Genomic DNA, 27,872 nt, shown 5'->3' on the forward strand with positions numbered 1-27,872 from the left:
TCTAGTCATAATTGACTCCCAATCTCTTCCTTGCTCCTACAGTCCCTCGCCCAATGCCCCCCCCTCTACACAGCCGGCATGCCTTCCTTCCTCCATTTCTCCTTCTATCTCCTGTCTCCTGTTTCCTGTATTGATCTTTGTTCTCACTTCCCCTCAGTACATACACAGGCATTTCACTCCCTTCCAACAAAAAGTTAAGTCCTTTCTTACTTTTCTTTTTGCTGTTAAGGTGATCCTCTGCATGTCTGGCCCAATCCATTAGGTTTTCTACCCTGGCTGTGCGGTGGTCTACCATGTGTTTGGTCACAAAACTGCTTATCTGTGGCAAACATCCCTTCAGAAAGGCATTCTTCAACTGTTGTTCATAAGGAGAGTCAACATCCCCATTTTCTGGCATACTCAGTCCACTGTGGATGTCAAACACCTCTTTTAGTCTATGATTATATAGATCAACATCTTCTCCTTCCTTCTGCACACAATGGTTAATTTGGTTCCAATCAGCCCGTTTTGTATATTTAGTTTCAGTTCGTTTCAGTCAAGCTTCAAATCTGTCGGCTAAATCTCTTGACTCATACTGCAAAACTGCTCCATGAGTATTAAGGGCACTCCAATCACCACGGATCACACACCAATCCGCTCTCATCACATTTCTCACTGCTTTCTCCAACTCCAAACCATTGGAGCCATTTATGTTGTTTATGCTTGCTGATCACACAATGTTATGAGAAAAGGCGCTTTTCTCACCATTCATTATTATGGGAGGGAAGATTCAATGTTATGGGAAAAGGTGCTTCTCTCCCCATTCCTTGTTATGGGAAGGAACATAAAAGGTGCTTCTCACCAGTTAATATTATGGGAAAGACTAGTACCAGAGTCAAAACACTTTTGCTTGAATCATAGAAGAGGAAAAGATGGAGGGACTCTTCTGTCATAGTATAACTATATAATTTTTCCAACAGTGGCTCACAAGCGCCTCTCTAAAAATATTTTTTTTTTTGTAAAAAAAAGGCTAGAAAAGCGCCAGATAATGTATCTCTGATCACTTTTTTTCATCTCATTCTCTGTAAAATCCAATAGCTGCCCTGACATACATACACTAGTTAACTTTACTCGGCTATTAACAATACGCACTTATGATTGTTATTTATGAAGTGACAGTTACTTGGTGAAAAACGTGCGCAGTAGCAATATTCAGTCTCTCCCGCTCAGTAACGCACCAGTCCAGCACACAGGCCGGGTCACTGAGGGGACCCTGCTCACTCCACTTTTGCGCCGTCTTGTCCTTTCTTTTGGATAACAATAAATAAGGTAAGTTATCAATCATGTTCGTTAATATGTTTTAATTAGTGCTACGACTGTTAGAGTTCGCTAGCTAACGTTAGCATTTATTAGCGTTAGCGAGCTACCAAACAGGCCCAACATTAGCCTGTTCGGGCCATGGTTAAAGCGAGTTTGGGCGGTTTCCCACCATAGTCCTGTGATTTTCTTAAAACCTTTTTACAGTTCCAAAGCCTAATTACTTTGAAAGTCCCACATTTGAAATGTTGTAGCACGAGTTTTTCGTTTTCACCAAGTTGACAGGATGGCATCTGACGCAGAGAGGAGGATAAATGAGGTTCATAATGCACTGGCGCTGTCTTTCCATGGAGAAATGGTGAAGTTTTTTTTTTTTTTTTTACTTTGAATACAGTGTGGGTGACATATTTATGTCACGCGAATGAAAGCAACAGTTGTTTATGAGCACATTAAACGTCAGGGCTGCCGTAATCAGCAGCCGTAGTTAAATTTCCATGGACCAGGTCGTTTGCTCCGTGTTCATTTGACTCAGTCTGAGTCTGCAGAGAAGCTGCGGCTGCGCACCGGTCTGTAGCCCCACAGAGTGCAGGGATGAACGGCTCCTCTCCTTGTCCTTCTCCCTCTATGATAAACTGTAAGTCACGTATAATGGGCCTGTGACCAAAATGAGTGAGAAATCTGCTCATTCTTTATTTTGAAAGGATAAAAAAGGGGAAACCCCTCTTAATCTCCAGGTTTACTGTAGGACCAAACATGTGTTTAAGTGTCAGATGTTGGGAATTTGTTTGACTTGTGTAACCAACCAGCTGGGAAATGCTTGCTATCCAAATCTTGCATCCTTCTCTGGGTTCCCTTGTTCATGTTGTAACTTCTCTTCATTTGAAGGTGACTCAAATATAAACACAGATTATCCCAACATTTCACACACATGGACTTTAAGAAAATGTCTTCATTGTCAGAGCTTCTTGTGCCATGATAGTTAATTGTTAATGTCATTTTTTCAGTTCCCTCAAGTACTTAAAACACAGTTGGACTTTGGTCACTTTTTGGGGTCTAAGTTGTTTTCCAATGTGCAATTTTACTGTCAAAAGTATTTTTAAACCTCTGATTTTTTTTAAAAAGAAATCTGTCACGATTTAAGTTTTGATTCTTGTCTTGTCTCGTCATTTCCTGTTTTATTTTGAAATCCCTCTCCTTTCAGGTACCTTGCCCTTCCTCCTGTGTCTGCGTCTGATTGTCTTCCCTGATTCCAAAGTGTTTCCAGCTGTTCTCCTTGGCTCCTCTTGTGCTCTAATAGTCTGTGTCTCCCTTGTCTTGTGCCAGTGTGTTGTTTCCACCATGAGCCTCACCCTCGCGTCTTTGTTCCACAGTGGCCACAGCTTCCTTCAGCCTGCAGTCGAGTGTATCCTTTGTTGTAATTTATTTAGAATTTATTTTGCTCTGTGAGGAGATCATCAACCTGTTGTTTATATGAATAAACAGTCTTGACTTTGAACTCGACCCTGCATCTGTGTCCTGAGGCCTCGACAAAATCTTGAGACATAATTTTATTTTGTCTAAATTTAAGTTTTAGACTAATCGACGAGCAAATTAGTCGTCAGGAACATCCCTCGTGGGAGTCCAACTCGCCTCAGCTGACGAACTCAGATCGTCCCAAGAAATCTACAGTACATACGATGCGATAGAAGTACAACCTACAACCCCTGTAGAGCTTCTGTTGCTGCTCTCTGTCACAGCTGTGGATTGTTTCTCCAGTCAGTAACTTGTTTGCTGCTCTGTCAGATAATGCTGCGACATGTGTTTCCTACAGACTGTCACAGACATTTTTGTGCTGTAGCTTTTGAATGCTGCTTTATCGACAGCTTAATTTAACTTAAAGCAGCACTTTGCCTCAAAAGAATCTTAAATGTTTTCTAGACTGATATAGTCCAGCGGCTGGCTTCCAGCTGTTAGCATCACACCTTAGCTTAGCGCAGATCATGTTCACTTTTACTGAGTATGCCACTGACTTGTATCCACTGCTGTTGTTTGAGCTGAGCTGAGCTGAGCTGTGATATTAAGAGCTGAAAGGCAGCTGCTGGGTGTACAGGCACAGAAAGAGACTGATCATGTTGTCTCACTGTGAAAATGATGGAGAAAGGGTTAACTCCCAGATCCTCCGAGTATTCCTTTAATGCACAAGGCTGGAAGGCAGTGTGGGCAGGACAGGTGACATGGTGACAGTTTCCAACGTTTCCCTGCTGTAACGTCATGTTTTTGTTGGCTTTCATCACAGGATTGTGACACTGAGACCTGGGCACAGGTATCTGTCGGGCTGCTGGCTGTTGCCCGTGAAGATGTGCAGCTCACTCCAAACCAGCTGCACCTTCACCCAGTGTCGACTGGCATCATTGCTGAGGGAAGTATGGTGATGGATGGTCTGCAGAACCTGCCTGAGGCTCTTTGCCTCGTCTTTGGACTGTCACATGCTGCACATCTGGACGACCCTAAAGCATGAAAAACACTTTCTCTCACTGCAGGGAAGTAAATTGCTGCTGATATCAGACACACAGCTCACACAATGAAGGAAATCTTCCTGCTCATGATGAGAACCATGAGATTTTGAAAGCTGTGACTTATTTGGAGAAGACGTTTATACCTTTAGAAGCTTTGTATGTGCAGTATGCTGATAAAAGCCATAAATGTCCTCAGCTGACTCTCCCTGTTGCTGGCCAGCCTGTTTCTTTCTGAGTCGACTCCGGAGCAGCGAGGTCTGTCGTTCCCTCATCTGCTGTTCCTGCTAACAAGCTGAAAATGAGTGGAAAGCATGTTTATTCTGTGGGTGCAGGTGGTGAAGGAAAAGTGAACCAAAAGTGTTACCCTGCAGGGACACTCGGTGAAGCGTGCTTTTTACTTTCTGAACTGTGTCCGATCGGTTTGCTCTGCAGAGATCTGATGTGCAGATTTGTCTAACCTCTGCACCAGATGTTCTGCAGGTGGTGAACGTGACCGACCTCCACCAGGACACATTTACTGGTGTTTGTTTGAAGCTCAGTAGCCCTCATGTGTATCAGTGGAAACCTGAGCGCACACCAGTGATAACAGATCTGATGCAAAGCATTTGCAGCATTGTTTCTCCAGTAGACTCAGATTTTATATCACCTTTAGATTTACGCTGCACTGCTTCTGCGTCTAACGGGCCTGACAAACCTTATGAAGAGAACTGGTTTGGTGTGCAAAAAGAACCTTTTGTGACCGCTGATCTGTGCTGGAACACGTCTGCTTTGTTGGTAACTCTGACACCGGGCCAGGACAAGCTTTACATTCTCTACCACTCTGAACCTCATGTTTCACTCTGAGAACACAAGACAAATGTCTGTGAAACAGTGAAAACACGTGTGACTGGACATTTACTCCAGACAAGCACACCTTTTGTTTTTTTCTCCAAACTGATGACAGCAGAAGGCACATTGGTCCATGGTGGAAGCTCTTGGACAGATTTTTAGTTATTTCTCACAAATGAATATTCTTGAGCTGAAAATGGTCTCATATCTGGTATTTGGACTCAAACAAATCTGTTCTTCTGACACAACAGAAAGCATAATTAGGGGTAGATATTTCCTGGAAACGTTTGCAGCAACAACTGCGATTAAAAAAGCTAAATCTGTCAGGATGATGCTGCTGTCTCAGCTGAAATCAGCTTTTAATTATATCTTGTTCTTTCCCTCTCAGAGAACACTGGCAGAACTCTTCTGTTCGGTGGGGCAGACCATCATAAGGTCCCATCCACCTGCACAGAGCCCTGATAGATGCAGATGTTTTCAGAGCAGCTGGACGTGCCACAGGACATTCCTTTATTCATGGAGCTCCTCGCTTCGCTGGACTGAGCCCATCCATGTTGCAGCTTATTGTTGGAAGTAACCAGGAGTCTGCTGTATTTGAGCTTTCTGACTGCCCTGATCCAGATGTTGCTGATGTGGCATCTGCAGCGAGTGTTCCTTCAAGTCATTGTTGTATTTTGTCATGACGCAACTTCTTGAAATGAACTTGAACTGATTATTCTGGTGCTATCATGCAGACATGTTCACTTTGGATCTAACACAGAAAGCATGGAGCGCATCAGTGATGGAACGCTGCCTCACTCTGTTAACTGGAGCTTGATAGTCAGAGGGAGCCGACTCCACAGGAGCGATGTGAGCTGAACAACCTGGCCTTCAGCTGGGCTCTTCCTCCCATTAATGATGACAACAGAGAAAATCCTGCAGCATGCGGTCTGAATAAATCAAAATGAAATGAAGTACATGTGGAAAAAGATTTGAATGTATATTAACTGCAGAACAAACTGATCCAATCGTCTCTTATTTCCACCAACAGCTGCATCTAAATGATGCTTTGCAAACTCTGATCATTTCTGTAGGTCATCGAATGGAGACCAACACAAATAAAGCAGCTACGTAAGGGGCTGAAAGACAGCGGTGTTCCCAACATGATCAAAGAGCGTCCTGCCCCAGCTGCTGTCCTTTTCCAACATCTGCACAGCCAGCTGTGGACTCACAGGCTGCTCACCTGAACATGCCGACTGCTTCCATCACTACCAGCAGGGCTTTTATTGGGATTGTACTTATAAAAGTGGAATAAGGCTTTAAGTGGAACATGTTGCAGTTCTATCATTCAGAGATTACAAGCCTCCAATGTTCTATCCAATAAAATCTGCCTTTTCTGCCTCTGCTTTTATAAAAGTGATGCTCTGTTCTGTTCATAAACCCTTTCAGTTTACAGCCTCTGAGGCTGTTTTTACTTCTCAGACCATCCTGAAAAGGATCATGAGGCCGATGCCAGATAGTGAGGATGAGCACAGCAGCATGGAGGAGACGTGCAGCTCAGGCTTTCTGAGAGACCACACTGAAAATGCTCAGATTGTAAATGTTCTCTCAGAGAAAAAGACCTGAACAATGTACATCTCCTAAAGCTGCTGCTGTTCTTCACACTGACTCCATATTTATGAAACATGGTGGTGAAAAATCTACCCGGTAACATGTTGGAAACATTGTTTTATTTTACCGCAGAAAGACCAGTTTCTTTTTACAGGTGAAGCAGAGATTCTTTGATATTTGGGTAAACTTCAGAAAGTTCTGATGTTCAGCATCTTATTGGCAGCTTTAAATACTTCTGACTGTGTCTCTGTGGGCTCCTCTCAGGAACTGCACCAACTCCTGAAGCTGTGGACAGGTTGGAGTATACCTCCCCAGCACCTGTATGCAGGAGTTCCTCCTGAAATGACCACGCCTGTAGCCTCAGCCTGCAGGACCTGCTGAAACTGCCTCTGAAGTGCCAAAGCTAGCAGACATTAAGAGAAAAGCTCCAAGCGTCTGTTAGAAGTACAGACTTTGGCTTTGGAATGATCTGATGTGAATAATGTGAGAAACTGAGCGTCTTTAAGTTGAACATTTCAAAGTTAGTCTGTTCCTCTGTTTCATGCTGCTCATTAAAGGTTGTGGAGCAGTGAGCCATGTTAAGGCTTTACCTCATTAACTGGAAGTGTGTGAGGTTGGTAACAGTTCAGGAGAACTGAAAACAAACGTTTCAATCTGAAGTTTTCGTTACAAATGTTAAAGTTTGGTTAATAAAGACAATTGAACATGAAGTGTTTCGTGCACTTTTCCATCCAGCAGTGTGTGAACGTTGGTGAACTCGTCCAGTTCTGCTGTGGTGCGGCTGCATAGATGTGGAGTGCATCCATGAAGGGAACATCGGGGTCAGGTGTCCTTCAAGCTGCACTTGGGCTCCTTCAACTCGGTCCGTTTCACCTCCGAGGTCATCAGAGCCGTGTGGTCCATCCCAGTCAGTCCCACAGTCTGCCTCCACCTGAACACAAATAAAACACCATCACAGTTTTAAGGTTATTCAATATTTTGTAGGCTTTCTGGAGACTTAAACAAAAGCTTTGGCATCTTCAGATGTTTCACTGAAACATTTTCAGTTGCAGTTTTAAACTGTGAAGCTATGAAATCAGTTCTCCTCAGTATAAATATTAAGTTATGTAATCTAGCCAAACCATTTTAGGCCTTTTAAATGTATCATTTAAATAATGGCTCCTGATATGATGCACTCAGCTGTTTTAACACACCTGATCAGGATCCTGAAGGTGTCTGAATGATGTCCAAAGCTGGTGGGGAGACTGGCTGACTGCTGCTCTCAGGCCGTGATGGTTCCAAGCATCCATGAAGAAGGCAAGTTGCCTCTGCAGCCAAGGCAGAAAAGCCCAGTGGAGAGCAAAGAGATGACTCATCATCAGGGTTCAAAAGCCCTTCTCTCTCCAGGCTGAGAAACAGAGTATGGAATGGGTCAAGGACTGGAATGGAAACATCTGTCCATCAGCGTACAAGAGACATGATTCAGAGAAACATTCCAAGCAGGAAGAGAAGATGTTTCTGCTCTGAATTAGAACTTCTAGCTGGTGGATGTTATGACTCTACAATGAGGAAACTGATGCTCATAAGTTCAGTGATGGCTTTAGAAATGTGTGTCCAGCCTAATCTGGTCTTGGTGGAGCACTCGCCTGAAAAACTAAGTCTGAAACTGTTTGATGCTGCTGCAAATACAAACAGTTCCAACACAAGAAATAGGAAGAAGGAAAACATGTCTGAAGATCTTTCCCCCTCGAATATACTTTACATTTAGGAAATGTGAAAAAACAACAGGCTCTGAAGCAGATGACAGATGTCATTCATGCTTTGTTCAGTGTTTTCTGTCAGTAATGGAGGACAAAGGAGAGTTTGTGAATGAGGCCAGTGAGAGTCCTGCAGAGGAACAGCAGGATGAACGTTGGGGAATAATAACACTCGTTATGTGCTCTCCTGCAGGGCTTTTCTCATAATACATCGCTATGGAAACCTCACTGTTGGATATGGAAACTCTTTCCAGTAACGTGCGAGTCTCGGTTCTCTCCTCGCTGTTCCACCATGAAATGGGCGACCTCAGTATTCTCAGCAGCCTGTCAGAGCGCACACGTGATGGCAAACCAAACGTGTTGATGGCACCAAGGAAGCTCTGCAACACTGGAGATGCTCCATTGTTTGTTGCAGCAGACAGATGAACAGTTAAACGGCTGAAGCATCTATTCCAGCGTGAAGGACAAAGAAAAAGAAGATATAATGCATCAGATATATATCTGAAGAAGGTTCATTCACAGCTTCTTTGACACAAAGCAGAGAGACTGCACTGATACAGCTTACAGAGGACTTTCACATAAGGATCCACTTTATATCAGACTCACTTTGCAGTAGCAGTCCCCTGGCATGAAGGAGTGATTTCATCATTCTGTGTCCTGTGTTTGGGGGACTTAGTTGGATTTCTGCAAAGACGGCATCCAGCTCTGCGTCACTCAGTCAGAACAACATGTCCGACCTAAACCTCAGGAACTCCATCCGGGGGGTCTTAAGGTCGCTCAGGTTAGAATTCCACACTAAGACAGACGTGATTTCATGTAGATCTCATGGACAGACCTCGCTGCCAAACATTCCCACAATGCACTTGGGCCTAACAGGTCTGGCAGTGTTTCCCAGCAGTGGATCCACTGACCTGTATGAACTGCCTTTCTGAGCTAAAATCATCAACTGGTTCACAGCTACGAGCCCTTAACTCACTGAACATACTACAGCTGCAGCAGTGTTGTTCAGGCTGTTCATAGCAGAGTAAAACTGCAGTTTAACTCACTGATGACAAGGTCTTCTCCTCCTGCATGATTCTATGAAGATAAACTTCTCTGACACACTGATCCACCTCCACACCTTCAGCACCACATTCACTGAAGAACCTCTGCATCCTGCACTCTGGTCAATTCATTCCTCTGTATCTTTATAAAAAGTGTCTTTCTGTCTGAGAAACACTCACTGTTGAGCAGAAAGTTCACTCTGCACATACCTGCCTCTTTCATTCAGAAACACATTTTCAGCTTCATGGATTCATGGAGGGATGCACAGATATATCGTCCTAACATCGGTATCAGCCAATATTCAGCTTGTTATCTGCAATCGAGGAATCAGCAGAAAGGATAACATGAACCGATGGCATTGACTGATGTTGAGCTGGTGTTGCAGGAGCTTTGCCCGGAAACTGACCGGCTTGGCCTACAGTTGCAGATTCAGCAAATATCCAGTAGATGGAAGCTTAATTCCACAGCAGGCAATCTATTCTTCACAAGAACATTTTGTTTGGGTTTACAAGTACTGAAGTCATTGAGTAGGTAAGAGTTTAACTTTTGAAACTGTGACTCCATTCTTCACCCTGGGCTGGGACTCCTGCCCCTGGCAATCTCCTTGACGACACCTCCTCCTGAATCTGATGAATAGCACCAGAAGTCATCTGGGACGACCTGGCTTGCCTCCCCCTTCCACCACAGGCGCAACTGCCTCGGCCGCCGGATTAGTGGCACAATGTTCAAGGAACTTAGCTTTCAGAGCAGGACCCAGGCCAGCGAAGAAGCGTCGAAACTTCTCCTTTCTTTGTGCCACATATCCATAGTCGGGAAATGCCTCCACGACCAAGCAAAAACGCAGACTTGCTCAAACAGGTTGGAGGAATCCTCGCGAGCTCCAGCCAAGGAAACTCTGGCTTCCGTAACCAGCAAAAGGAGCGGGTAGATCCACCAAACAGAGACCAACTGAACTTGACAGGGTCATGTCTCCACGCCGCGTGATGCTAACTTAGCCTCGCGCTGACAGCAAGCAAACTTCCATGGACCGGCAAAAGTCCAAACATATAAAAACATCACCTCTACCACCAATGTAACCGAGCTTGCTGGGTTCATTCAACTTAACACTTTAAAATAAAAACATTAATGGAGACTGGATACTGAGCTTAACTTTCAGAACCTGCCGCCCCCGTTTTATTACTCCTCCTCCCAGAATCCTCGGCACTTACTGCCTACAATACGGCAACTCTAGCAGGACATTTGACATGACAATACAATACAAAATACTGTCTGTTACACTTTATTATTAAGGTTAGTCATTTTAAATCAAAGAAAAGGGGACAAAAGTGAAAGATATTGGTACGACTGGATTAATATAACCAAGCGTCGCTTTGAAGATACTTTGCCTCTTCACATAACTTCAGAATAAGTGCACGTGAAAAGAAAAATGCTGGCCATGACATAACTATATATTCTATTTTTATTATTATTTATTTTTATTTTATCCTTAACCACGCTTCTTTTCCAATAATATTTTTTTTGTATAACCAATCATTTAACCAAGTGAAGCTATTTTCTAAAACCAACCGGAAAGTGACGATGTTTGAAGTGAACATGTTTGTTTAAGTGTAACCATGGCAACCAACAAAATGGCGTCGATTGTCGCGTTATTTAAACGTGTGTTTTAGGCTATACTACCTTTGTTTTGTGACTCTGACCAGATGATGTTATTGCCTAAATCCAAGTATTAATTGATAAAAAGGTGTTAAAGGAAAGTGTTATGTTCTTAAAGAATTTTGTCGCAGTGTCGGTCTCACTTGACACAAAGTCAGTTGGTTAACAGATGAGTTTAAAGGCATTCAAAGGGACGCAACAGATGCCCACAAAAGCACAGGTGTGTCTGCTTATATGAACATTGGACATCACATCAGTGATGTAAGTTGCTGTACTGTAGAGATTTTTGTGGAGCCCAGGAGGAACACCTGCTCAAAGTTAATGCACCCCGAGCCTCGGAGCTGTTGTAAGATTAAAAAAAATGGAGTCCCAAAGCTGTAATCTGTCATCTGTCAGGGCATCCTACCGACCACTTCACTCAGAGGACAGGAGCGAGACACCGGCCAGCCGCCTCGATCCAGGACCGACGGAAGCCGCCCACGGAGGCTTTCACCCGAAGAGCCGGTGTTCCGTCGAGCCGCGTTTCCCCGTCAGATACGGTTTCCCCTGCATCTCTTCGCCGCTCCGCGCTGCACACGCGGCAAAGAGCGCGCGTGCCTGTTCAGCGCTCGTAACCAGCGAGACGTGCTTGCGCGCTAGACAACTACAGACACCGTGAAAGCTAAAACAACGTCTTTCAGTGTAGTTGTCGTTCTTTTTTTGCACTTGCGCTGTCATCCAAAACATTCAAACTCGTACATGTATATTCATATAGGCTATTTTTATATATAGCCTTCATATGTGTGTATATAGGATAGATGGATGGATGGATAGATAGATAGATAGATAGATAGATAGATAGATAGATAGATAGATAGATAGATAGATAGATAGATAGATAGATAGATGGCCTGATGACCAAATAACACCCATCAGATACTGTTCCCCCTGTGTTAAAGTGGGGGAACGCATCCTGACGGCCAAATAACACCCATCAGATACTGTTACTCCCCGGGGTTAAAGTGGGGGAACGCATCCTGACGGCCAAATAACACCCATCAGATACTGTTCCCCCTGTGTTAAAGTGAGGAAACGCATCCTGACGGCCAAATAACACCCATCAGATACTGTTCCCCCTGTGTTAAAGTGAGGGAACGCATCCTGACGGCCAAATAACACCCATCAGATACTGTTCCCCCTGTGTTAAAGTGAGGGAACGCATCCTGACGGCCAAATAACACCCATCAGATACTGTTCCCCCTGTGTTAAAGTGAGGAAACGCATCCTGACGGCCAAATAACACCCATCAGATACTGTTCCCCCTGTGTTAAAGTGAGGAAACGCATCCTGATGGCCAAATAACACCCATCAGATACTGTCCCCCCTGTGTTAAAGTGAGGGAACGCATCCTGACGGCCAAATAACACCCATCAGATACTGTTCCCCCTGTGTTAAAGTGAGGAAACGCATCCTGATGGCCAAATAACACCCGTCAGATACCGTTCCCCCTGTGTTAAAGTGGGGGAACGGTATCTGATGGCTTTATTTCACTCGTCAGATACTGTTCCCCCTGTGTTAAAGTGGGGGAACGGTATCTGATGGCTTTATTTCACCCATCAGATACTGTTCCCCCTGTGTTAAAGTGAGGGAAGGCATCCTGATGGCCAAATAACACCCGTCAGATACTATTCCCCCTGTGTTAAAGTGAGGAAACGCATCCTGATGGCCAAATAACACCCGTCAGATACTGTTCCCCCTGTGTTAAAGTGAGGAAACGCATCCTGACGGCCAAATAACACCCATCAGATACTGTTCCCCCTGTGTTAAAGTGAGGGAACGCATCCTGACGGCCAAATAACACCCATCAGATACTGTTCCCCCTGTGTTAAAGTGAGGAAACGCATCCTGATGGCCAAATAACACCCGTCAGATACCGTTCCCCCTGTGTTAAAGTGAGGGAACGCATCCTGACGGCCAAATAACACCCATCAGATACTCTTCCCCCTGTGTTAAAGTGGGGGAACGCATCCTGATGGCCAAATAACACCCATCAGATACTGTTCCCCCTGTGTTAAAGTGAGGAAACGCATCCTGACGGCCAAATAACACCCATCAGATACTGTTCCCCCTGTGTTAAAGTGAGGGAACGCATCCTGACGGCCAAATAACACCCATCAGATACTGTTCCCCCTGTGTTAAAGTGAGGAAACGCATCCTGATGGCCAAATAACACCCGTCAGATACCGTTCCCCCTGTGTTAAAGTGGGGGAACGGTATCTGATGGCTTTATTTCACTCGTCAGATACTGTTCCCCCTGTGTTAAAGTGGGGGAACGGTATCTGATGGCTTTATTTCACCCATCAGATACTGTTCCCCCTGTGTTAAAGTGAGGGAAGGCATCCTGATGGCCAAATAACACCCGTCAGATACTATTCCCCCTGTGTTAAAGTGAGGAAACGCATCCTGATGGCCAAATAACACCCGTCAGATACTGTTCCCCCTGTGTTAAAGTGAGGAAACGCATCCTGACGGCCAAATAACACCCATCAGATACTGTCCCCCCTGTGTTAAAGTGAGGGAACGCATCCTGACGGCCAAATAACACCCATCAGATACTGTTCCCCCTGTGTTAAAGTGAGGAAACGCATCCTGATGGCCAAATAACACCCGTCAGATACCGTTCCCCCTGTGTTAAAGTGGGGGAACGGTATCTGATGGCTTTATTTCACCCATCAGATACTGTTCCCCCTGTGTTAAAGTGAGGGAAGGCATCCTGATGGCCAAATAACACCCGTCAGATACTATTCCCCCTGTGTTAAAGTGAGGAAACGCATCCTGATGGCCAAATAACACCCGTCAGATACTGTTCCCCCTGTGTTAAAGTGAGGAAACGCATCCTGACGGCCAAATAACACCCATCAGATACTGTTCCCCCTGTGTTAAAGTGAGGGAACGCATCCTGACGGCCAAATAACACCCATCAGATACTGTTCCCCCTGTGTTAAAGTGAGGAAACGCATCCTGATGGCCAAATAACACCCGTCAGATACCGTTCCCCCTGTGTTAAAGTGGGGGAACGGTATCTGATGGCTTTATTTCACTCGTCAGATACTGTTCCCCCTTTGTTAAAGTGGGGGAACGGTATCTGATGGCTTTATTTCACCCATCAGATACTGTTCCCCCTGTGTTAAAGTGAGGGAACGCATCCTGACGGCCAAATAACACCCATCAGATACTATTCCCCCTGTGTTAAAGTGAGGAAACGCATCCTGATGGCCAAATAACACCCGTCAGATACCGTTCCCCCTGTGTTAAAGTGGGGGAACGGTATCTGATGGCTTTATTTCACTCGTCAGATACTGTTCCCCCTGTGTTAAAGTGGGGGAACGGTATCTGACAGCCAAATAACACCCATCAGATACTGTTCCCCCTGTGTTAAAGTGAGGAAACGCATCCTGATGGCCAAATAACACCCGTCAGATACCCATGGGAATCCTTCCCATTATTATCACTGATGTATCATCAAGTAGAGCAGCTTTAGAAGTATCTTTCGAACCTGAATTGTATTTAGACAGCTTCTGTCCAGTTGATCTTTCTGAGCTAACAACAGCAATAGTCTCTTCTAAACCATCAACTTGTATGTTAGACCCAATCCCAACCAGACTGTTCAAGGAGGTTTTCCCCTTAATTGACACTTCCATTTTGGATTTGATCAATCGGTCTTTGTTGATAGGATATGTACCTCAGACTTTTAAGGTTGCTGTAATTAAACCTTTACTTAAAAAACCTACTCTTGATTCAGAAGTGTTGGCTAATTATCGACCTATATCCAATCTCCCTTTTTTGTCCAAAGTTCTTGAAAAAATAGTTGCAGTTCAACTTTGTAATCATTTACATAGAAATAATCTGTTTGAAGAGTTTCAGTCAGGATTCAGAGTGCATCATAGCACAGAAACGGCACTGGTGAAAGTTACCAATGATCTCCTGTTAGCTTCTGATAGCGGACTTGTTTCTGTGCTTGTCCTGTTGGATCTCAGTGCTGCATTTGATACGATTGATCACAGCATTCTGTTACAGAGACTTGAACATGTTATTGGGATTAAAGGAACTGCATTAGGCTGGTTTAAGTCATATTTATCTGATAGATTCCAGTTTGTTCTTGTAAATGAAGAATCTTCCTCACACGTTGGAGTAAGTCATGGAGTTCCTCAGGGTTCTGTGCTTGGACCGATTCTTTTTACTTTATACATGCTTCCATTAGGTAACATTATCAGACAGCATGGCATAAATTTCCATTGTTATGCTGATGATACTCAGCTGTACTTATCTATGAAACCAGATGAAACCTACAGGTTGGTCAGACTACAAGCCTGTCTTAAAGACATAAAGACCTGGATGACTCAGAACTGTCTGCTTTTAAATTCAGACAAAACTGAAGTTGTTCTCTTTGGACCTGAGCGCTTCAGGGAGAAATTGTCTAGTTATATAGTTACTCTAGATGGTATTTCCTTGGCTTCTAGTTCTACAGTGAGGAACCTTGGAGTTATTTTTGACCAGAATTTATCATTTGACGCACATATAAAACAGGTTTCTAGGACTGCCTTCTTTCACCTTCGTAATATTGCTAAAATCAGGAACATCCTGTCTCAGGGTGATGCAGAGAAACTAGTCCATGCATTTGTTACTTCAAGATTGGACTACTGTAATTCCTTATTATTGGGCTGTCCCACATATTCTCTGAAAAGCCTCCAGCTGATCCAAAATGCTGCAGCCAGAGTTCTGATGAGAACTAACAGGAGAGATCATGTTTCTCCAGTTTTAGCTTCTCTTCATTGGCTCCCTGTTAAATTCAGAATAGAATGTAAGATTCTTCTTCTCACTTATAAAGTTCTTAATGACCGAGCTCCATCATATCTTAAAGATTTAATTGTAAGATATTTTCCTAACAGAGCACTTCGCTCCCAAACTGCAGGTTTACTTGTTGTTCCCAGAGTTTCTAAAAGTAGAATGGGAGGTAGAGCCTTCAGTTATCAGGCCCCTCTCTTGTGGAATAAGCTGACAGTAAATGTCCGGGAAGCAGACACCCTTTCCACTTTTAAGATTAGGCTTAAAACTTTTCTTTTCGATAAAGCTTATAGTTAGGGATGGCTCAGGTAATCCTGAAACATCCCATAGTTAAGCTGCTATAGGCTTAGACTGCTGGGGGACCTCATCTGTCACACCTTTCCTCACTTTGCTCTCTTTTTCCCCCTGTTTAATTTCACAATTGATTTTATGTACATGTGACATTATTGTGATTATTAACCTATGTTTCCCTGTTCCAACAGATATCCTTTGAATGGCGTTATGGTGTTTTTCCCCCCTCTTTTCCCTCTTTTCTGTCTTCTCAAACCCCAGCTGGTCGAGGCGGATGGCCACCCTTCCTGAGTCTGGTTCTGCCAGAGGTTTCTTCCTGTTAAAAGGGAGTCGTTCCTTTCCACAGTTGCCACAGGCACGCTCAGGACGGGAGATTGGACTGAAGACACGTTTCGGTGCAATCTGTTGGTTTCCTTAGCTAGGATATACATTTTTTGAATTGGCTCTATAAGAATTAATTGGATCATGATTACAATGAATTGAATTCCAATTGGCTTGAATTGGACTATATTACTTAAGTGCCTTGAGATGACAATTGTTGTAATCTGGCGCTATATAAATAAAATTGAATTGAATTGAATTGAATCAGATACCATATCATTTGTTTCTGATTTTGGCTCTTTTCTGAGCAGGAACTCTGCATACTAACCTTCAGGGACAATCTTTATGCATCCACTGTAAGAATGGTCTCTAAAACCACGTTTCAGTCCATTTCTACACGCCGGTCCACAGTAAGTTTTAAAAAAGCAGATGGAAAGTTAATTTTTTAACAGATTCTAAGATTGTGGAAAGGATATATCCCCCTATAACACCCACTGAGCAGAAGTCCAGCTGAATGCATCTGACAGTGCTGTAATAGGTTAACTACAGACCAAAGAGGGTCAGACTTAGCACTGGCTTGTTGATTGGCAGATACAGTCACTGCAGAACTTTATCTGAGCTTTTCTAGGATTTGTAACTTTTACTTTTATTGCTCTGCATCTCTTCACAGAAACGCTTGTTAAGGCATCACAGAAAGTTATTGTGACCTTCAGAGACTTGTTGCTGCTGTTCAGCTGAAGTAAACTTGGATTAAGAACGTTTTCACTTTTAATTACTCAGTTAATCAAATTCACGGGCTGGAAAAGTTGTTTGAGCTGAGGATGACTTTACACACAGAAAGGTCATATTTATTGTATTTTAGAAATTAATTTTGAATTTAATTGAACCATTTAATTAAATGGCTGCATGTTGTGCGTGAAATATTCAGCTGTGTTTTGTTTTACTCAGTTGTTTTATGTCTTTCTCACCCGAGTCGTCCCGTAAAACCTGTTCTTATTGTGATCCCCTCCCCCTACCTGTGCTCATCCTACCAGGGGTGGAGCTCCTTACTAAGTCCAGGAAATAGCTCACCTGTGTCTGACTGAAGTCTTCTGCAACATTTTCTACAGTTTCAACAAACTGTGAGTATGAAATTTGTCTAAAGTAACTTGTCTGTAACCTGTAAGCTGTTTGTTTCTGCTCTGTAATGTTTGGGGAACGTGTTCACTTCTTATTTCAGAACAAACTTTGATCACTTTTTAAGACAAATCTACATGATAATCAGATTATTGATGAACTGGAATCAAACAACACGATGATCAGCTGATGATGTTTGTTTTCTACATGAAGAACTGATCTTCATCGAATGAAACCGTCACCTCCTCCATTACAGTCAGACACAGCAGCTTCCTGCTGCTTCCTGTGTCACCTTTCAGAATAAAATAACATGAACGTTAGTTAAAATGTGTCTGACTGTAGTCAGTTATGAAGCTGTGTGCAGCTCTGATGGAACATATAATCCACTAATATTGTCTAATGATGAAATGAAGTAGATTCAGATGTTCTGTCTACTTTATGGGTCAGTTTGTGATGTTTTATTCAGCTTTTTCCTTTCCTTTAAATGTGAGTAATAATCCTCCATCTTTGTTTCTTTTTGTTTGTTGAATTCAACTAAAAGTTAAAACGTTTCATTCAAGTTTTTATCAGAGACATTTTATTGGTACTTTTATACATAAGATGGAACCTACAGACAAAGATGGAACCTTCCCAGGGTAGAAGGTTCTGTTATTAACAGCATATTAGTCAGTTTCTGGTTCAGACGTTAAATCAGTTGATCTCCGTCCTGTTTCATGTCAGTAAATGTACGTAATGGTCCATCATCATCATGAGTGTGCTGGGTGGTAGCTCCATGCCTCCATCTAGTGGATTGATGGAGGTACAGCAGCTGATCTTTTTACAGTCCAAATGATGGAGAGGAGGATTTGAGTTGATGTGCAGATGAATGATTTGTGTTTCCTCTGCAGATGAAGGTAGAAAGTGTGTGTGAGCTGATGTGAATTCAGCAGCATGGATCAGTGTGAGGACACTAAAACCACTCTGTGTGGGGAACATGAGAGCCAGAGCAAAGCTCAGAGGTGAGATGACCATCTCTAACTGTCCATGACTCTTCTCCATGTCAGAGCTCAGCACTCACATCACCAAACCACCTTTATTCACAGGAACCAACCTGAACCAGAACCTGAACCTGAACCAGAACCAGAACCAGAACCAAGATGTGTGTCCTTTAAGAGCGACCTGTCAAAGGACCAGATTCTTAATTTCAAACATGATGCTCCAACAGCCCAACAGTGAGTATCTGTCAGTATTCAGTGGAGGCTGCATCATGTTTCAGATGATAACCAGTTTTCAGCTGAATTACTTGAGACTTGGATCAGTTCTTGATGTCTCTGATGAGACTAATTATCTGCATCATGTGTGTAATGTGATATTTTAGTTCAGTCCTGCAGCTCTTTATTAAAACAAAGGGAGAATATTACTGAATATCTGTCCACTGATGTGGCTTTTTCACAGGATGCTGATTATGTAGTGAACAGGGCGGCTGATGTAGAAATATTACGTTCTCACACGTTGTGTTTAATGACGTCAGTTAAAACGACCTTCTGAAGAAACGAGAACAAAATGACCAAATCAACCCAGTAATGTTAGTAACTGATCTGTTATTAATTCTCTCCTAATAAACCTGCTCATGTTATCTGGTGAAAAGATCTCATTTTTTAATCTGACACTTTATATTCCAGAAAAACCAAATATTCAAAGTCAGTGTTTTCTAGTGTGGTGCAGCTGTAGTTTGTCTCTGAAAGAGCAGAATGAATCTGATCACACAAACAGTAAAGACTGAGTCAGAGAACCATACTGAAAGCTCAGAGCTTCAGTCTTCCTGTTTTCTCTCAGGTAAAATTACATCCAGCTTCCAGTTTCACACACCTGCTGACGTCTGCCTGCAGAGTGGCAGAGCTGCCACAAGGGGGAGCTGTAACATTGTTCCACAGCAGCCACACTGACTCTCTGACAGGCCGTCTCACTGCAGACTCAAACACTATCACTGAATACTTTAGTTTGAAGAAAACAAGTGTTTTGCTCTCAGGATCCATCAGAGACTCAGACCTGGACCTGAAATCAGCTGTGTGTCCATGAAGAGTGACTGGTCAATGGATATTCCTCTTATTCAAATCAGACCAACATCCATCCTTTCAGAGGTGAGCTGAGTGTAAATGTTGTAACAGAGTAAAATGTAGCAGAGTCAGTTTGAACAGTTTTTATTCCAACATGTGTTTAATGTGAGCTCAGCTCTGTTTCACATCCATTTCTATGTTCATATGTGAAGCGGTGTGTGTTGGATGTTTTCCACAAACACAGCAGTCAAAGAGGAAAGAATGGATGTTGGAGGAGGTGTTTCTGAGTGTCTGTAGGACACCAGCTGGTCCAGCAGGTGTCACCTTTGTGCTTTGGCTCTAACACAGTGCAGGTAGGAACTTCCACTCAGGTGGCAGGTGTTGCTGGATGGAGGAGGACAGATAGATTTATTTAGAATTAAAAACCTGTACGTCTGAACCACATCAAGCTGATGGAGGTGTGATGTGTTCCAGGTTCAGGAGAGGAACAGTCAGCAGGGTGCTGGTTAGCTGCTTAAAGCTTTGAGAAGTTCAAATTAGTGAGCAACAGAACAAAAGTTTGTCCTGAAAGACTGAAATTAAACTTGGTAAACAGACAGTAACTCTGCTTCTTCCAGTTAACTAAACAGAGCTTTTGGAAGCTACAATGAAAGTTTGTCTCCTGTCTTTGGGAAATGATCATCAGATGATGTTGTACAGTCATCGTCTGAAGCCTTCCCACTGGGAGCTGCCCAGTACAACCAGTCTGATCCAAGCCAGCACTGGCTCTGGCTGCCTTGCTCCAGGGCACTTCAGCAGGGAGGGAAAGCTTTCTGAAGGGGTTGCTGAGATCTGTTGGGACCCAACCAAAGTGAGCTGAAAGCTCCAAGCAGCTGCGGACTGAGCTGTTGATTCTCAGTGGGATCAGCAAGATGAGTAAAGCTTTCCCACTACAAGGAGGCCTCTGATTCACTGTTCACACCCACACATCACTTCATGGAGCTTTACCTTGTGTTTGTCTCTGTGTGGACAGACAGAATGTGAGCTCATTCTTCATGATTCCTCCACAGAGTGGACCAGCAGAGCTCAGAGGTTCCCAGTGGTCAGTCTGCCCAGCAGCATCAAACACAGCTGGACTCCATATTTATGGTCTGTACATGTACAGCAACTACTTTTCCATCTATTCTGTTCACAGTCATCTCCATGCTGCACTTTGTAGACCAGTGAATTGTCAGTGTGTCCAACATGGATCTGATGTTTGGCTCCATGATTTCAGTCTGATTGGCTCATTCATAAAGTATTCTGTTCCAGCTGCTGGAGGACAACATGGTCACTTTTGTGAAGGAGGAGCTGAAGAAGATCCAGAAGGTTCTGAGTCCAGATTACCCAGAATGCTTAGAGAGTCAGAGGGAGGATGAGGATGAAGAGCAGAGGAGCAGCAGAGGCATTAGTGAAGATCACAGTTCACTTCCTGAGGAGAATGAAGCAGGAGGAGCTGGCTGACCGTCTGCAGAGCAGTAAGAGGATTTCTCTAAAGAAAAAAACCTGCTGGATAAATGACACATTTACTGATGTCTCAACACACAGAACAACAGATGTTAAAGGTTTGAAGATTTTCTGTGAATTGTGTTGACTGATCTTATTTGTTTATTTAGAACTTTTTGACCCAGTTTTCCAACATAAATCTGCTCTGAAGAAGAAGTTCCAGTGTGTGTTTGAGGGGATTTCTAAAGCAGGAAACCCAACCCTTCTGAATCAGATCTACACAGAGCTCTACATCACAGAGGGAGGGACTGGAGAGGTCAATGATGAACATGAGATCAGACAGATTGAAACAGCATCCAGGAAAGTAGACAGAGCAGAAACAACCATCAGACAAGAGGACATCTTTAAACTCCCACCTGGAAGAGATGAACCAATCAGAACTGTGATGACAAAGGGAGTGGCTGGCATTGGGAAAGCAGTCTGAACACAGACGTTCACTCTGGACTGGGCTGAAGGCAAAGCCAACCAGGACATCCAGTTCATGTTTCCATTCACTTTCAGAGAGCTGAATGTGCTGAAAGAGAAAAAGTTCAGCTTGGTGGAACTTGTTCATCACTTCTTTTATGAAGCTAAAGAAATCTGCAGCTTTGAAGAGTTCCAGGTTGTGTTCATCTTTGACGGTCTGGATGAGTGTCGACTTCCTCTGGACTTCCACAACAAGGAGCCCATCAGTCAGGGGCTTCTGACTGATGTTACAGAGTCCACCTCAGTGGATGTGCTGCTGACATCTGCTCGCCTCTGGATAACCACACGACCTGCAGCAGCCAATCAGATCCCTCCTACTTGTGTCGGCATGGTAACAAAGGTCAGAGGGTTCACTGACCCACAGAAGGAGGAGTCTCTGTGATGCAATAATCTGAAAACATCTTCAGGTCTATTTTAAAATCCACAAAGTAAAATGTCTCCAGATCTGTGTTACTTTCCTCTTATATAATCTGCACAGCACACACATATGAACTCTGGTTGGAACATTTATTTACAGTCTGGTAGAATTGCAGGAAAGGATTTAGTTTATTTGTTGTAGTTTTCTTAAAGCATGTCATTTCCATCCACAAACACAAGTTGTTTAACATCATGAAGACAGAGACAAATACATACATATGTACATCAAATACATGCAGAGTGATTTTTATGTTTGTGGATCCATTTGTTCATGTTAAACGTGAAATCTGGAGAAAATAAATTAACAGGTAACAAGATAATAGGATAAATATGAGAAAGTTGAACATGAGTGTTTGTTTGATTTGATTCCAGCTGATTTCAGCTTTGACTGTTGGGAGGATTCAAACTGTGAGTTAAGCTGTTCATGTGTCGTCTGTTTTACTGCAGTTATCAGAACAGATACAATCACATTGGAGGCAAAGATGAGTCTGACCAACTCTTACTCCTCAATTCAGTTTTATTTATATGGTGACAAATTACAACAAATATCATCTCAAGGCACTTAAATAATATAGTCCAGTTCAAACCAATTGGAATTTAATTAATTGTAATCATAATCCATAATGAAATCCAATTAATTAATTTCAAGATAATCTAATTAATTTATATAAACCCAATTTTTAAAAAACAATATCCTAACTAAGGAAACCAACAGATTGCAATGAAACTTGTCTTCAGGCGAATCTCCCGTCCTGAGCATGCCTGAGGCAACTGTGGAAAGGAACAACTCCCTTTTTACAGGAAGAAACCTCTGGCAGAACCAGACTCAACAGGGGTGGCCATCCACCTCGACCAGCTGGGATTTGAGAAGACAGAAAAGAGGGGGAAAAACACCACAACACCATTCAAAGGATACCTGTTGGAAACAGGGAAACACAAGTTAATAACCATAATAATGTCATATGTACATCATATCATCTGAGAAATTAAACAGGGGGAAAAAGAGAGCAAAGCAAGGAAAGGTGTGACATGTGAGGTCCCCCAGCAGTCTAAGCCTATAGTAGCTTAACTATGGGAAGTTTAGGATCACCTGATCCATCCCTACCTACAAGATTTATCAAAAAGGAAAGTTTTAAGTCTAATCTTAAAAGTGGAGTGCTGTGCAGTGAAGAAGCTGAAGGTTAACCTGTCACAGATCTAACTGCAGAGTGATAGATGGCACCCAGAGTGTCAGAGTAGAGACTGATGGATGTATATAGATCAACATTTCTTCCTCCACTCTTTGTCCACACAATGTAGAAACACATGTCACTTAAATCTGACACACGAGTTGAGAGAGACATCATGGAACCATCTACAGGCTGTTTGGTCCAAGTGAGAGGATCCAAGCTGCTTCTGAGATCCACCAAGAGCACTGCATCATGCTGATCCCCACTGAAGTGTTGCATTGTAGATATATGCCAGGATGTCTGAGATAAAAGAAGCTGTGAGTGAAAGAAATGATGGACCAGCTTGTATTATCAGAACTTGTAAAATCATAACTCGGGGTGCACCGATCCGATATTTGGATTGGATATCGATACCGATATCAAAGAAAAGTTGAGATCGGGTATCGTGACAATGGGCCAATCCATATTGCTGATTTATCTTTTTTTTTTTTTTTTTTAATTCCCCCTTGTCTTTTCCACATTGACATTCATTCAAGGGCCTTCTTAGACTTAGACTTAGACTTAGACTTAGACTTCCTTTATTGTCATTGCACAAAAAACACAAGGTGAATCTTGACAACGAAATGTCGTTACTTGGCTACCAGTGTAACAGAGCTAGACCTTATTCCTATACAATAAATATGTTTTCTATAACTAAGAGCTAAGAGCTAACTATATGCAGGGTAAATAAGTATATATATATTCATGTATATTGCACTAAGTTATTGATATATTGCACTAATTGTCAAAAGAAACATTAAAAATTGCACTGAGTTATTGCAAAGAGAAACATTAAATATTGCACTATAACAATTGCACTTAAGAGAACTAGAAAAGAATTTCACAGTCAGAGTAAAGTAAGTGCCAAGGAGTCCCCAGGTTCATGTTGAAGACAAAACTAGACTAACTAAGGTGCGTGTATTGTCCATGTCCATGGGGGGTGGTTTTTGTAGTGTCTGTGTGTGTGTTTAGGGGTGGAGGAGTGTTATGTGGCGTTAAGCAGTCTGATGGCCAGGGGGAAGAAACTGTTCAGTAGTCTGGTCGTTCTGCAGGAGATGCTGCGGAACCTTCTGCCGGACGCCAGGGGGGAAAACAGTCCATGGTTGGGGTGGGTGGGGTCGGAGAGGATCTGGTGAGCCCGGGATAGGCAGCGTCTGTCCGCGATGTTCTTGATGCAGGGGAGCGGAGCCCCCGTGATCTTCTCCCCTGTCCTCACCACCCTCTGTAGAGACTTCCAGTCAGAGGCCCTGCAGCTCCCAGACCAGATGGAGATGTAGCTGGTCAGCAGGCTCTCGATGGTCCCTCTGTAGAAGGTCTGAAGGATGGGGGGCGGGAGGGATGCTCTCTTCATCCGACGCAGGAAGTGCAGGCGCTGCTGGCCCTTCTTCACCAGTGAGGAGATGTGGGGTGACCAGCTGAGGTTGTCAGTGATGTGCACCCCCAGGAACTTGGTGCTGCTGACGACCTCCACAGCTGAGTCGTTGATAAGGAGGGGTGTGTGGGTGGGTCTAGATTTCCTGAAGTCAACGATAATTTCCTTGGTCTTGTTGACATTCAGGATCAGGTTGTTCCCTCTGCACCAGTCCACCAGATGCCGCACCTCCTCCCTGTATGCCGCCTCGTTGTTGTCCCGGATGAGGCCCACTACTGTGGTGTCGTCCGCGTACTTCAGGATGTGGTTGGACCTGAGGCGTGGACGGCAGTCGTGGGTCATCAGGGTGAACAGCAGGGGGCTCAGGACACAGCCCTGGGGGGTGCCGGTGTTCAGGGTGATGACGTCGGAGGTGTTGTTCCCCACTCTGACAGCCTGGGTTCTGTCAGTGAGGAAGTCCAGCAGCCAGTTGCAGAGGGGGGTGTTTATTCCTAAGGGGCCCAGTTTGCCTACCAGGTCCTGGGGGATGATCGTGTTGAAAGCTGAGCTGAAGTCCAGGAACAGCATCCGCACGTGGGTGTTCTTCTCTTCCAGGTGCTCCAGGCTCAGGTGGAGAGCAGTGGAGACTGCATCCTCAGCACTGCGCTTGGACTGGTATGCAAACTGGAACGGGTCGTGTGATGGGGGCAGCGTGGAGATAATGTGGTCCTTAACAAGTCTTTCGAAGCACTTCATGATGGAGGATGTGAGTGCGACGGGGCGGAAGTCGTTAAGGCATGTGATGGTGGTTGTCTTCGGGACCGGAACGACAGTGGCAGACTTGAAGCACCGTGGGACGACGGCCTGGTCCAGGGACGTGTTGAAGATGTCCGTGAGCACGTGGGTCAGCTGGTCCGAGCATTCTTTGATCAACCGACCTGGAATGCTGTCGGGACCTGCCGCTTTCCGCGCGTTGACCTTCCTCAGAACTTTCCGCACTGCTGATGCTTCTAGTCTGAGCGCCTGTTCGTCGGGGTGTGGTGTCGCTTTCCTCGCAGGGTTGGAGTTCAGCTCCTCAAATCTTCCGAAGAAGTTGTTGAGCTCATTGAGGAAGCTGGTGTCGTTCTGGCAGGATGAGGATGTGGGTTTGTAGTCTGTGACAGACTGGATGCCCTGCCACAGTTTCCTCGTGTCTTTGGAGTCTTGGAAGAGACCTTGGATTTTCCGGCTGTGGGCTCGCTTGGCGTCTCTGATGGCCCGGTTCAGGTTAGCCCTAGCAGACCTGAGAGCCGCAGAATCACCAGATTTGAACGCAGCATTTCGTTCTCTCAGCTTCGCTCGCACCTCCTTGGTCATCCAGGGTTTCTGGTTTGCCCGAGTGACTATTGTTTTTGTTACTGTCTCTTTTTCCATGCACCAACTGATGTAGTCGGACACCGATGCAGCATACTCCTCCACGTTGGTGCGCTGGTTGTCTGTTGCAGCCTCCTTGAAGATGCTCCATTCAGTGCACTCAAAACAGTCCTGCAGTGCAGACATCGCTCCCTCAGGCCATACTCGCACCTTCTTCACTGCCGGTTTTTCTCTGATGAGCCGGGGCTGGTATGCAGGAATTAGCATGACAGAGAGATGGTCTGAGGAGCCCAGGTGGGGGCGGGGGGCTGCTCTGTAGGCCTTCTTTACGTTGGTGTAAACAAGGTCCAGCTTGTTCGCCCCTCTTGTAGCGAAGTCCACGTGTTGGTAAAAGTTTGGAAGCACAGTCTTCATGTTGGCCTGGTTGAAGTCGCCAGCAACAATAAAAACCCCTTCCGGCTGTGTGGCTTGCATGTCCGTGATGTTATGGTAGAGAACACTGAGGGCTTGCTTCGTGTTGGCGCTGGGTGGGATGTAAACAGCAACAATGGTGACGCTGGTGAACTCACGTGGCAGGTAAAAGGGTCGGCATCTCACAGTCAGGAGTTCAATGTCTGCAGAGCAGTGACTGGAGACCCAGGAAGCGTTGTTACACCAGCTGTTCTTCGTGTAGATGCAAACGCCCCCCCCTCGAGTTTTACCTGTGAGAGCGCTGCTTCTGTCGGCTCTAAATGTTGTTAGCCCGTCCAGGCTAACTGCGCTATCTGGGACCGATGCACTGAGCCATGTTTCAGTGAGGACAATGGCACAGCAGTTTCTTGTTTCAAGCTTTGAATGTAGTTCCAGCTTGAGGTAGTCCATTTTATTTTCCAGGGAGCGTACATTGGCGAGCAGCAGTGAGGGAAGCGGCGATCTGTACGGGTTAGCTTTTAGCTTAGCTGTTAGTCCTCCGCGGCAGCCGCGCTTCTGCTTCCTGTCGCACCGTCTCCGACGTCTCCATGGGCGGCCACTAGTTGTGGGAGGGACCGCTGTTTCGCTGGCCGCTCGGTCCGCTCGGCGTAGCAGTCCGAGGCTAGCGAGTGCGGTCCGCGTCTCCGTGCAGAGGAAGTCTTGGAGCCCTAATTTCCTGAGACTAATTGCAGTCTTACGGGTGTACACTGTTCCTACACCATGACGCTGTGTTGTAGGTACAGGAATCGCTGTCTTAACTGCCGAAAGTAGCCTAAGGTTTGCAATGCTAACCGGAGCCGAAGTAGCCGCAGCCGAGCAGGGCGCCGCCATCTGCCCCCTCTAGTGGTGAAAAAAATTAAGTTGGGACCACCTCTGATATTTTTTCTTAGTTTTTAAATCAAGCTCAAGAAGCTATTGTTTTGTTCAGATGGTTTTGTAATGGATGTTTAATTCCCATTCGCACTAAACTATATAAAGAGCTGATTGCTATCTATTTTGAAAGTCTACCAACCAAGCTAGAGAAGCTATTGTTTTTTTCTCAATTTCAGCGCCTTTATTATTTAATATTATGTTTTACATTGGATTTTGAATCCCTAAGTAAGTGAACCAGTTACACTTGTTATATTTTTATGGTTAAGATTGTTTGCACAATTATTAAATAAGTAATTCAGTATATTTATATCTGTTTATTTTAATTTTTTTAATAGGAAAGAAATGTTTAAGCCAAGTCTGATGTTGCCTTGCACAAAAGAATGATCCCAGTCTTTTCCACACAATGAAACTTACTGTTTGTTACCATAATTCCGTGCTGTTTTTCTGTATCTGCATGGGATCGGTATCGGCCGATACTAAACCTCATATATCGGTATTGGTATCAGAGATGAAAAAGGCAGATCGATGCATCCCTAATCATAACCAGATTTTGTCATCATATGCAAAGTATGTGGACAGATGAACACATTTGTGAAGCTGTTATTGTCCAGACCATAACATGAGCTGTTGTCAGCTCCAGTACCTGTATCTCCACTTTACCTGTCTCTCCTGTCAGATAACTGTGAAATAATGACATTATGAGATTACATCACTGAGATGATTGCATTATCACAAAGTGAATGATGTGCTGATAAACGTTATACTTTGTTCCTGGTTGGCAGCTCTGAAGTCAGCCCCACCATTAATCTGATGGGATTAGTTCACCATGAAACTCTCTACTGTTTGATTCAGATTCTGAGACTGTCTCTGATCAGCTGCAGTTCCTAGGTGGAAAGACTCAGCCACCATGTGGACTCCTTGATCCACTCATGATGTGTCTTTGAGCATTAAAAACCACCACACAGACATGATCACAGGCTTATAAAACTGATGGTCCTTAT

The 27,872-nt window shown here is 44.1% G+C and overlaps 2 protein-coding genes across 10 annotated transcripts in view; both read left to right on the forward strand.

The window, feature by feature from the left end:
* Positions 1 to 21,415, forward strand: part of LOC140290593 (NACHT, LRR and PYD domains-containing protein 3-like) — a 120,232-nt gene extending 98,817 nt beyond the window's left edge. For 2 of the 6 annotated variants that reach the window (XM_072379361.1, XM_072379362.1), the window contains 6 exons: positions 18,082 to 18,192; positions 18,277 to 18,405; positions 19,203 to 19,314; positions 20,280 to 20,358; positions 20,521 to 20,726; positions 20,865 to 21,415. In XM_072379361.1, the coding sequence (XP_072235462.1) occupies positions 18,125 to 18,192; positions 18,277 to 18,405; positions 19,203 to 19,314; positions 20,280 to 20,358; positions 20,521 to 20,627 (495 nt within the window). In that variant the 5' untranslated portion in view covers positions 18,082 to 18,124 and the 3' untranslated portion in view covers positions 20,628 to 20,726; positions 20,865 to 21,415. The other 4 variants (XM_072379360.1, XM_072379359.1, XM_072379365.1 and 1 more) reach the window with 4 other exon arrangements.
* Positions 1 to 27,872, forward strand: part of LOC140290202 (NLR family CARD domain-containing protein 3-like) — a 556,114-nt gene that overhangs the window by 445,779 nt on the left and 82,463 nt on the right. The gene's annotated exons all lie outside the window — the stretch shown is intronic.

This window comes from Leuresthes tenuis, unplaced genomic scaffold (genome assembly GCF_036924035.1).
Source record: "Leuresthes tenuis unplaced genomic scaffold, fLeuTen1.0.hap1 SCAF_1, whole genome shotgun sequence".
Taxonomy (NCBI): domain Eukaryota; kingdom Metazoa; phylum Chordata; class Actinopteri; order Atheriniformes; family Atherinopsidae; genus Leuresthes; species Leuresthes tenuis.